Below are 11,901 nucleotides of genomic sequence, written 5' to 3'. Positions count from 1 at the left end.
TTGAGAAACTCATACATTCGACTTGTAACTGCATATGTGCTGTGGTGCTTCAGCTCTTCTCTGCTAGAAGGATGTAGCTCATATTCCCTGTAATGGGCAATCACATAACCAAAAGATATATATTTAGAGTATTTGAAGTAACCTGTGGGCAAAAGTTCCTTCTCCAGATCTACTGATTTTAAGCAACTCATTAGTGAAGAGTTAAAAAAAGCTACGGAACGTGTTGTATATAGGTTGCTATCACGCAGGTGCTTTTAGAGGAGAGGCTGGCATTTTGATAGCTTAACTTTTCACTCAAAAGAATTACATTTACTACTGGTGTTAAAAATTAAAATAAAAAAATTGGTTGATTTCAGAAAAGAGCAGTGAACATATTTGGAGTGTGGGGAGCATGTTTTCATAACAAAGATTTTAAAAGCTGATTATTTGGACATAGAATCTGAGTTGTTTTCTGAGAAATGTAGTAATAGCCAAAGAGATTCAATGGGTAGATTCACCATGGAGAAAACTTTTCCCTCACATTTTGAGAAAGTCAAAGGAGCCATCGACCAGCAGTTCAGAACAGAATTCAATTTACATTGATAAATAGCTTGTACAGGTACAGAAGGGCATTTCTGGAGTAATGAGGTAAAACTGCTACTGTAAAATATTTTGGAGAAATGTCCTGACAGCAAATAGAAAACAGTCTCTCAGGAAATGAGAAGTTCAGCTGCCTGGGAAGTTTATGCTGCAACTGGACAGAGAGCTAGGGATCTGTGGTAGAGCACTCTGTTTCAATTAGAGAGGAGTCAGAAGAGCTTCTAGCCTTTCCCACCTTTGTGTTTTAAGAGTACAGGTGTTACAGGCATGCAAAGTAGCATATCTTAATTGTCATCTCCAAATCAGACCAGTTCCACTTGTGTTTGGTTAGCATACTGTATTTTGATGAAGTTTTCATCTGATTTCTCTTAAGGACAACAGTAGCATTTCCACTCATTCAGGAAGTCAAGCTCTTATGCTATTTCATTTACTATGGGCGTAGAGAATTTAAAGTGTGAATTAAAACAATGGAAAAGCCTTTGTGACATGACACAGGAGAGCAAACCTAGAACTTTGACAGTACAAATAGCTGTTGACTGCCTGATCTTTACTCATACACAGGTAAAATTTGCTCTGGGAAGAGAAGGCTGCATAAAGAGCTGCTGGAGCTTAAGAACTTCAAAGCAAATGACATGGAAGTGCAAATCAATAGAGTAACCACGTGAAACTTTTCAAGGGTATTTGATGCCTTCATGTGTTCGTTTTGAAATGTTACTTCACAAATTCCCACTAACCCTATCTTTCTTGAACTCTCTAGCTATTTCCTGAAGAAAATCTAACAGATTCTAGGGAATCATTGTTGTAACCTTGAGATTTTGTCAGAAGATGCTTGAAGAATATGAAAAGCTTCATTTGAGCTTTTTTCAGTGTCTTGCTTCCCGTGGAGAAAAGGTAGTGCAGTCCTGCTGAAGCACTCCTCTGCAGGTCTCAGCTGGAGGAGACAAAAGGCATGCACGGTCTGCTGCATTATTTTGCTGGAATATACTCTTTTTCAGGAAATTTGCACCTTGTGTTTATCCAGCTGTAACCTTCTCCTTAAATTGTTGGAATTTTGATTTTGCTGTTACTTGCTCCTGCTGGTAGCCTAATGTAGGCATAGTGGTCTTTAGACTGGATGTCATCTAGTGCTTACCTATTTTCTATCTTTGTACTTTGTTAAAAGTTGAAAGGAGTGTTATTTGCACTAGTTAGTAATGATGAGACATGATTTGTTCATGTTATAATGCTGTTATGTGGTTCTGATCTTGGACTCTTTAGTCAAATCATATGAAGAAAAATATTTCTACTTTTTGTTACTAAATAATTCTTTCCTTTGGTATATTAGCTGAAGTTCAAGGCCAGGTTGGATTGGGCTTTGAGCAACCTGGAGTAGTGGAAGGTGTCCCTGCCCATGGCAGGGAGATTGGAACTAGATGATCTATAAAGTCCCTTCCAACTCAAACCATTCTATGATTCTATGATATGCAGTCATAATACATTCACTTGTCAGTGCTGATATGTGAGATACTTTAATAAAAACATCTTTAATCTTTCTGAAATGACCACATAAATTATGTTGTACTGTGACTTGACTACTACCTTAAAAGAGCATCATGCAAACATTACTGAGCTTTAAGGCTCCACTGACTTTAACAGACTTTGGATCAGGCTCAGATTTCCTAATGTCAGAGTCTCAGGAAAAGTACTATAGTAAGGCTGCTCTAGTAGCATCCTTTCCACTGCTAAAATGCAAGACAGAAATTTCTTTTAAATGTTTTTGATGGAAGATTTCACGATGTTGTCATATTGTTGTGAGCAACAAAAATTCAACAGTGTTTTAAAGCAGTGACTCTAGAAAAATGCTCTGTACTGTATGAATGTTTGAAAATGCAATGGAAGTATTATTTTCTAATATTCAGTACTCATGAACTAAGGATTCAGATCTGAAATTCACTTTTATCTTCATTTTGTTGTGTAGAGACACTTACATTTTTCTATGTTCCAAAGCCTCGATAAACCAGACATCGTTGTTTTCTTTAATTAAAACAAACAGAAATATTACTTAAAAATGTTTATTGTAAAAAAGTGGCTAGAAAACAACATAAATTTCACTTCACACTTTCTTCAAGTTATCTATAGATGCTACTATAGGCAACAATTCACTTTCATTCATAACACATTCAATCATATAAAAATAAAAATATTTACATTATGTCCACATACTTTACAAAATCATCAATAAAAAAGGCACTTGGAGGGGTAATGCTGAAAATATTGCATTTCCTTTGTGCATTTAAAAAAAAAATAATTGTCAAACTCCCATGAACCCCCTCTCTTGCACTTATTCCCGTTTTTTAAAAAAGATTAAAGTTTAGAGGAACTATTCCATATTAAAAGATGGTCAAGCATGCACCAGGAATGTCTGAAGCTACAGTCTTTTTTTTTTTTTTAAAAAAAAGGCACATGCGGTTAATTTGTGGCTTTCAATTTTTTGTACATTCTCTTACATGTTTTTCCTTTCCTGTCATAATTACGCAGTTTTAAAGCATTTCAGATCATTAATGAATGCCTTGGCTTCTAATAAAATAAAATAAAAAACACAGCAATGAATAATATTAAACATTTACTAAGGTAAACTTGGAATACTTTTTAAGGCACCTGAGATAAATGGTGTCTAGCAAAATTCACTTGGGTAGTATTTTTATTAAAAGTTCCACTTAAAATACTGTTTCTTTGGTTGAAATGGCTTGGCAGGAATGTATTGTTAACTTTGCAGCCTTTTCTAAACAAGAAAAGACGATATACATTTGGCTTCATCTACAAAGAAAGCTGATAATGTTTCTTCCTTTAGATCTACTTGAAATGTCATGCATGCTGTCTTTCCCTGTATTTCAGAATTCACACTTAAGAATGTAAATGTGTGACTGAACAGAAACTGCTTAAAGCTCATTTCTACTGACATTCTCTAAGTTCTTCCACTATTTTGCTTGTTTGCTTTTTTGTTTGGTGGTGTTTTGGGTTTTTTGGCTGAAAAGTAGACGAGAAAACGCCTTTGGATTTCCACTTATCATTTGGAACAGGAGTGGAGAAATGCATCGAGTCCAGGTAAACATTGACTGCATGACTCAGTGTGCTACACAGCAGCCAGATTCCTCGTGTTTGTGCAGAAGAGACATTCTGGAGAAAGTTTTGGAGCAATTTTTGCACTGGTATTTCTTCACATCTGAGTGGGTCTGCAGATGAGCCCTCAGATTGGATCTGTCTGCAAAAGCCCTGTTGCAGTGAGGACAGGAAAACGGCTTCTCTCCTAAAAAGGAAACATCAAGGAAAAACAGGATAAAGCTTTAAAAAAGAAGTACATGTTTAGGACAGGTAAAACTTGCTTTTACCCTAAGAAACAAACAAACATACAGAAAGGATTTGTTATAATAAAGAATGCATTAATGAGGCCACAGCTACAACCAGCTTTCAGCACTGCTCACTGCACTCGCAGAATGCTGTCTTTTCAGAGTACGCTGCAAAGTGCGGTCTCTGAAGACAGGCTGCTGACACCTTCTGCATCTACAGGTGCACACAGCACTTCTAGGCTGGGCTCCTCCCAACATTTTCAAAGATTTTCATAGCACTTTTTCTGCTTACTGCTGTGTGAATTACTGGGGATAAGAGATTTGACCAAAAAGCAGCAAACAGATGGTACAGATATTACATTGTACATTGTACCCAGTGTTATACTCAAAATTGAGTTTTCGCCTCAACAGGAAAAAAAAAAGTTTTGGTGATGATGCATTTCTAATTCTTAAGGACTTGAGACAGTGCATGCAAAATTTGCCAATTGCTTAATGAGTCAGAAAGTAGTCCCTCTTGCTTTGCCTTTCTGTTTCGCTGCTTGATTTCAGAGTCAGCTGGAGCCTTCTCAAAGTTAGCAATTTCCAAAACCTGAAAGTTAACATAAAATCCTTAAAGCAAACCTTTAGCTAATGGAAATGGGCTAAACAATCCCAAAATTATCAAGAGAACAATGCTGACTTATGTCAGTATCTGGTTCACAGTTATAAGACCATGCTACGCTCCCCTTCCACCTAAACCCTAAGAGGGACAATTTAGCCTGTTGATGATACATATGAAATTCTGCGTATGCATTTCAGGGTTAGAAAAGAAACACTGCTGGCTTTTTCAGCCTGTGGAGGAAGATAGCAAAAGGGCATCCAGATGTTATAGCAACAAGAAAATGCAATTGTAAGGGTTGTTCTTACCAGTGTGAGTTCTAATATGTCCTTGAAGCAGCCAGGGTCTAGAGAAAGCCTTGCCGCAGATCTTGCAGACACAAGGTAGTGTGTGGGTCCTGATGTGCATCTTAAGCGCTCCCAGGCTGACGTACTCCTTGTCACAGTACTTGCAGCTGAATGATTTCCTAGACTGGGCATCACAGTGCAGCTGCTTATGTTTGGCCAACCCAGAGAAAGTTGAATAGGTCTTGTTACATAAACTGCACTGGAACTTTTCAGCTTCAATTGCATGGGAGTCTGAAAGCTTGGACTGGATTCTCTCTTCTTCATCGCTAATGGGACTTTCTGAACCGCTGTGATCTTTGGAGGAGGTGTCAGAAGGTGGAGGTGGGCTGACTCTTCCTAAAGATGAGGGGTATCCAGAAAGCGGAGAGAGGTCGTTGGGTAATGGAGACGGTAGCAGCCCGGTTGTAGTCCACACAGTAATGGGATTGTAAGCTACTGAGCTCAGGATCTCTGGCTGTGGTATGATAGGGACTGGATAGCTTTCATACAGGTATGGGGATATAATCACTGCAGAAAGAATAAAATTTTAAGGTAAGAGAGCCAAAAAGTATTTCAAAAGGCAGCAAAATTAACATTCTGGAGATTAAAAGGTGCATAAATTAAACATCAATAGGGTCATGTGAATATAAGGAGGATTAAGGAAATACTGTTTCATACACAGATCCTGATGGGTAGAGGCAGTGCACTTGAACAGACGAGTTACAATTGGAGAGCCTCTGCAAGGCAGCATGCTGTTTCTAAATCTGTGCAGCCTGGCACAACGAAGCAGTGAAACTTCCTGAAGGATTTCTGTAGAAGTTTCAATTGCACCACCAGCAGATACAGAACAGGAAAAACTCCAAATCCTCTCTCTAGCTAACTGAGTTCAAGTGGGTGAGTAAACTTTATGATTCATTCTGGGCAGTACTGACACATTTCTCCAAACTCCATCCTTGTAAGCAGAAGAAAAAAGCGCTAGCAATGAACTAACCCATTCCCTCAAGCCTGAAAAGCATTCCCCCCCCCTCCTCATTGCTGCCACGCGATGACCGCAACCTCAGGAGCAATGCGGCGGCGTTAGGTATCGCCTCGTTACCTGTATGAGTGTCCAGCTCGCTGTAATTCGGCTTCTTGGACGCATTGAAATGTTTCTTGACCAGGAAGGAGCGTGGCATTTTGGATGCAGGGCTTTTCTCCTTCTTCCAGGCTCTCCTCGCGGGTCGGTGTAACGGTCCCCGGCTGGTGGGCAGCGCACGCAGTCACTGCGAGCGCATGGGTCCCCTTCGCGTCGCCTGCCCCGCGCCGTCCATCCACTGTGCTTGCGTAGCGGCGGTGCAGAAGCGCCTTGAAAAGTGCTGTAAATACCCACTAGTCAGGTGCAGGGGGGAAGGGTTTTCCCGCTCCTCCAATCGCTTCGGGAGGTTCTCAAGCACTTTTTCCGAAGAGGCTGTTTTTCTGGGAGGGCTCTGGGGCTGCTGGCAGGAGGGATCCAATCCCCGCTCCTAGGGTTTGGCTCAGGCTTCAGCTCCTCCCGCTGGAGACAGCTGCGAACGGAGGCGCAGGCTGCGGTCGGAGCGCGTTGTCCTGCTGCAGAGTGGGTGGATGCTGCTCCGCAGAATTTCTGTCTTGAAAAATGTGTCGGTCAAAGTGCTTTGAAAAAAGGGTCAGTTTACTGATTCAGCTAAATTCTATTTTTTTTTTTTATTTTTTCTGACAGAGACCTGGATAAGTCATAGGCACTGAAGCTTCTTTTTTTTTTTTTTCTTCTTTAAAAAGCGTCTGGTTTCCAGATGTTTGATATAATAATTACAATGGAACAAACTGTTCATTAGCGTCAGAAAGGGGGGACATTACAAGATAACAAGTTAGTCGGCAGAGCTAATGGAAGCCTTTGAACTGAGCGTGTGCCTGCTCCGCCTGGGAACTGCCGTTGAATAGCTAGCTGTGTTCAGGCAAGGCTGGAGACGAGCAGCCGGCCTCCCTAACCTGCGCCCTTCCAGGCAGAAGGGCCGGCGAGATACTGCGAGGGAGTTCAAGGAGAGGGAGAAACCCTGGAAAAGATGACGTTTCGGAGCAGGCTGTTAGGTTTTATAGAACGTGCACACTGCTTCAGACTGCTCAAATGAAGAACACTTCTTTTTTTAAAAAAGTCTGCAGAATGCAAAACCTCGACCTTTCCTTCCTTGGGAGTAGTTATGTTGCTCTTTTGCCTATGCTCTTAGAGTACTGCCAGGGAAATTTTCCTAATTATCCAAAGCAGTTAAAAGGCGCGCAGATAAGCAACCCCCCCAAAATTATAGACTGGGTAATCTAAATGTCTCTTAAACGTCTCCATTAGTGTATTTAGGACCTCTGGATTTCCTCTTAAACTTCTCCATTAGTATATTTAGAACCTCTGGATTTCCTACTAAGGTATAATCTGTGTTGTGTATTTCCTTTAGGATGAAAGCCTCTTAAACGTGCCACAGAATTTTCAAGTTATCTAGATTGGTTTAGAGGAGATGTTTAGTCACAGAGGGGTTTTTTAATTTTAAAATATTTGCATTTTGAAAATATGGACAGCCAAACGCTGGTAAATTTTTAACAAAAATCACTCTCTGATTGACTCTTGGTCTGCCCTCCCCACCCCCTTCCCCTCCCTCCTTGTGTATTAACTACACCTGCCTGGGCACATACCGGTATGCCGAGCCGGTGTGCCGCTAGGGCTCTGTCCTGTCGGGAGGTGACGCGGGGGGATGGTTCACAGAGACCACCCCAGCCCTTTTTTGCAGCAGGTGTTGGAATAGACATGAAAAAAAAAAAAAAAAAGAAATCCCTCTGGTTCTGTTAAGACACGTAATAGTGCAGTGCTTTGTCAAGCTGCGTGACTGCTTAATCTTGGGGATGCCAAAACAAGTGCAGAGAAAGTTAGCCATTTTCAAGAACTGATTAAAAAGATTCAGCTGTTCAGCATCTAACTCTGGTGTCTCTCAGTGCAAGGTGTCACACGGATTTCCAAGCTGCAGGGAACACACCCAGGCCATGGGAGGAAAGGGAAAATAGCGAGGAAAGGGAATTCCCAGGTACCTGCTTCGCAGCTGGGGTGGAGGGGCAGGCGCCACTCTTCCCAGAAGGGAGAATAGTGCTTGCAGAGACACTGGCCATTGCTTTCCTCGACTCCACAGAAATGAAGAAATACACAAAGCACTTTTAAAAGGTTGCATTTGTGGTCCTGCTCTGGTCTCAGCTCTGTTCCCTCTGAGAAGTCCCCGTCCCCTGCCAGCTGCGGGAAAGCATTGCACTTCAGGATGTAAGGCATTAGTCTCTATCTAAATAGCCTGTTACATGAGCTGTGATTCAGACCTTGAGCTGGTTGAAGTTTGTGTGTTGAAATGAATGGAGCCATGCAGATTTCCACTGGCGTGCGATCTGTTCTTCTGTATGTTTGTTAAAAGCAAAGGGTCTGATTCACCAGTGAGGTACTCCCTCTCGGGGCATTTTCACCAGCATAACACCGGTGTGATGCAGTTTAAACTAATTGCACTTATATAAATCACAGGAGCGTAAGCAGTTAGCCCACTGGCTGAGCTGAGTGAAGGATGTTAGGAATTGGATGGAAGGCATGTTATTACATGGTCCTGAAAGGATATTAGCAGCACATACTACCTGAGTGAGGTCTGCTGTCAAAAAAAGGGAGAGTCTGTGTGAGGAGTGGGTGAGTCAGAGTAAACAGGTGTTCTGGGTGTTTACGGTAAATGTGGATGAGAGGGCACTCGGAGACGTGCAGCATCCATCCCGTGCGAGGAAGGCAACACAAAGGTCGAGCACAGAAGACAGGAGGATTCCCCTCCTGAGGTGCAGGGATTGCGGAGGGTGGTGGATGGCTCTGATGGTCGCCCTGCCCAGGGGCAAAGCCTCCCGCCTGCCTCCGAAAAGTCAGGCCTGGAGCTTCCCTCTCGCATTTTACAAGTGGTTGGTCTTTTAGGGACTCTTCATGTTTTTACTTTGAGAGGTTGTGTAAAGCTGTCTTGTTAATGCCACTCACTGTGCTGCTAACTGCTGCTCTGCGAAGCAGGTAGGAAATGATCCGGGCAATTCTGTTGCCTGAAACCCTGGCATGTGCTTTCAATCAACAAAATTATTAGGCCTGAAGTTTCCAAAATTTCAAGCATGCAGCAGAAACAGGTTTTGCCTTCCCCCCCCTCCCCCCGGCCACTTGTTCATGTGCCTAAATGACAACCCATGAGCCCCGCTTCAGTCTCCCCATTTGTGACAGCTCCATCAAATCCCTTTACTTCTCAGGCTTTCTGTGAAGGGTAGCAACTTTTGTAACTCAGCTTTCTGGCAATGGAAGAGTGCCAGAACTTTGTCTGTTATCAAAGAAGGAAGAAAGGCCCAGGCTAAGCCATCGCCAGCTTAGTTCTTCTAATGACAGTGTTTATGTCCCTACCAAGCATCAATTACTATCAAGATTGTGGATCAGAAAATGTTAACTACCTGGATAAACCACAGCAGAATCAAGAAAAATCATTTCAGAATATTGAGTTATGCTGGATCACTGTTCCCAGAGCACAATATGTTTCTCTGGCAGGACTGCTAACCACATTTTACCTGGGCCTGCCATGGAGCCCATGGAAGGCAGCACAGCGAGGTTCAGAAGAACCCCCAGGAGACACCGAGCCCAGCAGGGCATACCAAAAGTAGCTCTGGAGGTTTACTGATGCAGGTGACGACTTCACCCCCGAAGGGGTAAAAACGCAAATAACTCACACTTACAGTGTAGCTCTTGCAATTCATAATCCTTCTACATTTCAAAGGAAAGTGTGAAATGGTTAATATAAGGGAAAAAAAAAGTTGATCAGTTTCCAATAGCTGCTTGAAGATATCAACTAAGCTCCAGTCTTACCCTTTGCTTTCATCTTTCCCTCTTAGCACCAGCTGGTATATCCTGGATAAGTAAAGGAGTCATGTAATTTTTGGAAGCGGAAAAGGTTTAGTGGAGCTAGAAGGTGAGGAGTACCTCAACTGTGATTAGATTGGATGTTAGAGAGGAATAAGCCCAAAATTAATATAGTAGAGGGAAACAGTTAGGGAATGGTATTCTTTTCCATTGCCCCTACACACTTGTCTTCAGAAATTTTTTGAAACACATTTTTAGGATGCAGTTTCTTTCATGTTTTGCTCATCTTTCCAAATGCTGATCTGAACTATCAGCAGAAATGGCAGCAAATTTAAAGAAGGACCGTTACGGTACCATGTGAAGATACAGTCCCATAGGCTTTAAGTTCAACGAGTCTTTGTGTCTTGGAAAATTTTTCAAATTCAAGTGAAAATTCTGCACGTTTTGAAGGTTTTGCACCAATAAATACAGCTTTTCTAAAACCAGTAACTTTTAAGTCAGAGTTATCAAGTACAGTCCTGTAATAGAATCTAAATTTGTGAGATTCAAAGACATTAAAAACTAAGTTTGCTGTTAGGATATATCATAGAACTAAGTGTTCCTTCATGTTTCTTTTAATTCGAGTTTGTCATTCAAGTTGAAGCCTATTAAAGAGGTGAAGATTGAACCACAAAAGCCTGATTCAGCCTGAACTTCCCAACAAGTCAAGGAGCTTTGAAGAGGGTGTCTTTGAGGTCTAGGACCATCTGTAATTTTGATATACACATATAAAAATAATGTACATGGCAGAGAAACTTGCATTCGTTAATAAGATGCAAAATGGTTCTATTTGGGTGAAGTAATTCAAGCAAGGCTGGCTTCTGTGTGCTCTCTTCTTCACACCTGTGTGACTTCACTGACTTAAGAGGGTTCAATTTAGAGTTAATTTAGCCCATAATGAATGAACCTGGTCGTAGTTCAAGTTTCCTACATTGTTTCTACATGAAGATATTTTAACAATGGGCCAAATTCCCCTGTCATTCCCATCTGTAGTATCTCCGTTGGCTACAGCTGAACTATTTCAGATTTACTCAAGCAGAGCCGAGACGTGGTTCTAGTCCAATAAATACAACTCTGTTTACGCCTGTGGTACCGTGACAAGCACTCGCTGAACAGCAGTGCGCTACATCCCGGCGAAAGCTGTTACGCTCCGGAGAGCGATGCCTTCTGCGTCGTGTTCCGTCCTCCTCGTCCTCCCGCGCTCCGCCGGGGGCCACAGGAACGGGAGAGCCGACAGCGCTGACCCCCCGCGGGATCCGGGCAGCGGAGCGGGGGCTCGCACGGGGCTTACGCGGTGGGAAAGAGCCATCTGCCGGGCACAGCCGCAGCCGCGCTCCGGGCACCGGAACGGGGACCGGGACCGGGACAGGGACGGGCCGGGCGCCCCCCCCCGCGGCCGGCCCGGGAACTGGTGGGGACGGAGACCTCCGGCGGGGTGGGCGCCTCGGGGGGGACACTGCGAAATGGGGCGCCGCGTCCCGAGTTCCGTCGCACGGCTGGGGTCTGCGGCGTGGGGGCCTGCCCGGCGCCGTCGCTTGCGGGACACAGCAGGGCGAGGAGTGATGGGGTCCTGCGAGAGCCCCCCGCGCCGGTCGCTGCGTGTGCCACAGAGCTGTGCGCTTGTCTGTCGGGAGTTCTGCACCTGTGCTGACAACCTGTTTCTGTAGCTACCTATACCTACGTTTGCGCATATCCGGACATATACTCGTGACCGTATTTCCAACACTGGCAATTCAACCACATGACAAATATTTGTGGGAGAGAAAGCCTCATTATCCCTATTTTATGAATTCGTAACTGAAGCATGAAGAGATTAAGACTGAAATTTCAAAACCTTATTTCTTAAGCATATTTTTAACTACGTCTTGTGGTGCCCTTCTCTCCAATGGCCTATATTCCTGTCTCCAAATGTACAAGCATTTTTCCTATTGTATAGTCCTACTCCTATATATCTACATTTTTCCTATGTAACAAATGTTATTGTACTTGTTTACAGAGTTTTCTGACAATAAAGGCTTACACAGTGTATAATTTTATTACTAAATTATCATTTACATTGATATGACCTTGATCCACAAGCCTGCTGTAGCTTTGTACTTTTCAACCTTTCATAGATTTTTTAAAAATACAATAAAAAGTGGTTGGACACCTATT

The 11,901-nt window shown here is 42.8% G+C and overlaps 1 protein-coding gene across 1 annotated transcript; it reads right to left on the bottom strand.

Moving 5' to 3' along the window:
* Window positions 1-2,675: 2,675 nt before the first annotated feature.
* SNAI2 (snail family transcriptional repressor 2) lies at window positions 2,676-6,158 on the bottom strand. Its single transcript, XM_009934236.2, has 3 exons — window positions 5,926-6,158; window positions 4,812-5,357; window positions 2,676-3,865 (listed from the first exon to the last, which is right to left on the bottom strand). The coding sequence occupies exons 1-3, from the start codon at window positions 6,002-6,004 to the stop codon at window positions 3,684-3,686; spliced, it is 807 nt and encodes a 268-aa protein (XP_009932538.2). The 5' UTR covers window positions 6,005-6,158; the 3' UTR covers window positions 2,676-3,683.
* Window positions 6,159-11,901: the final 5,743 nt, after the last annotated feature.

Source organism: Opisthocomus hoazin, chromosome 3, assembly GCF_030867145.1.
Source record: "Opisthocomus hoazin isolate bOpiHoa1 chromosome 3, bOpiHoa1.hap1, whole genome shotgun sequence".
Classification (NCBI taxonomy): Eukaryota; Metazoa; Chordata; class Aves; order Opisthocomiformes; family Opisthocomidae; genus Opisthocomus; species Opisthocomus hoazin.
The sequence above is the reverse complement of the archived record's forward strand: the minus strand, read 5'-3'. Positions and strand labels throughout refer to the sequence as shown.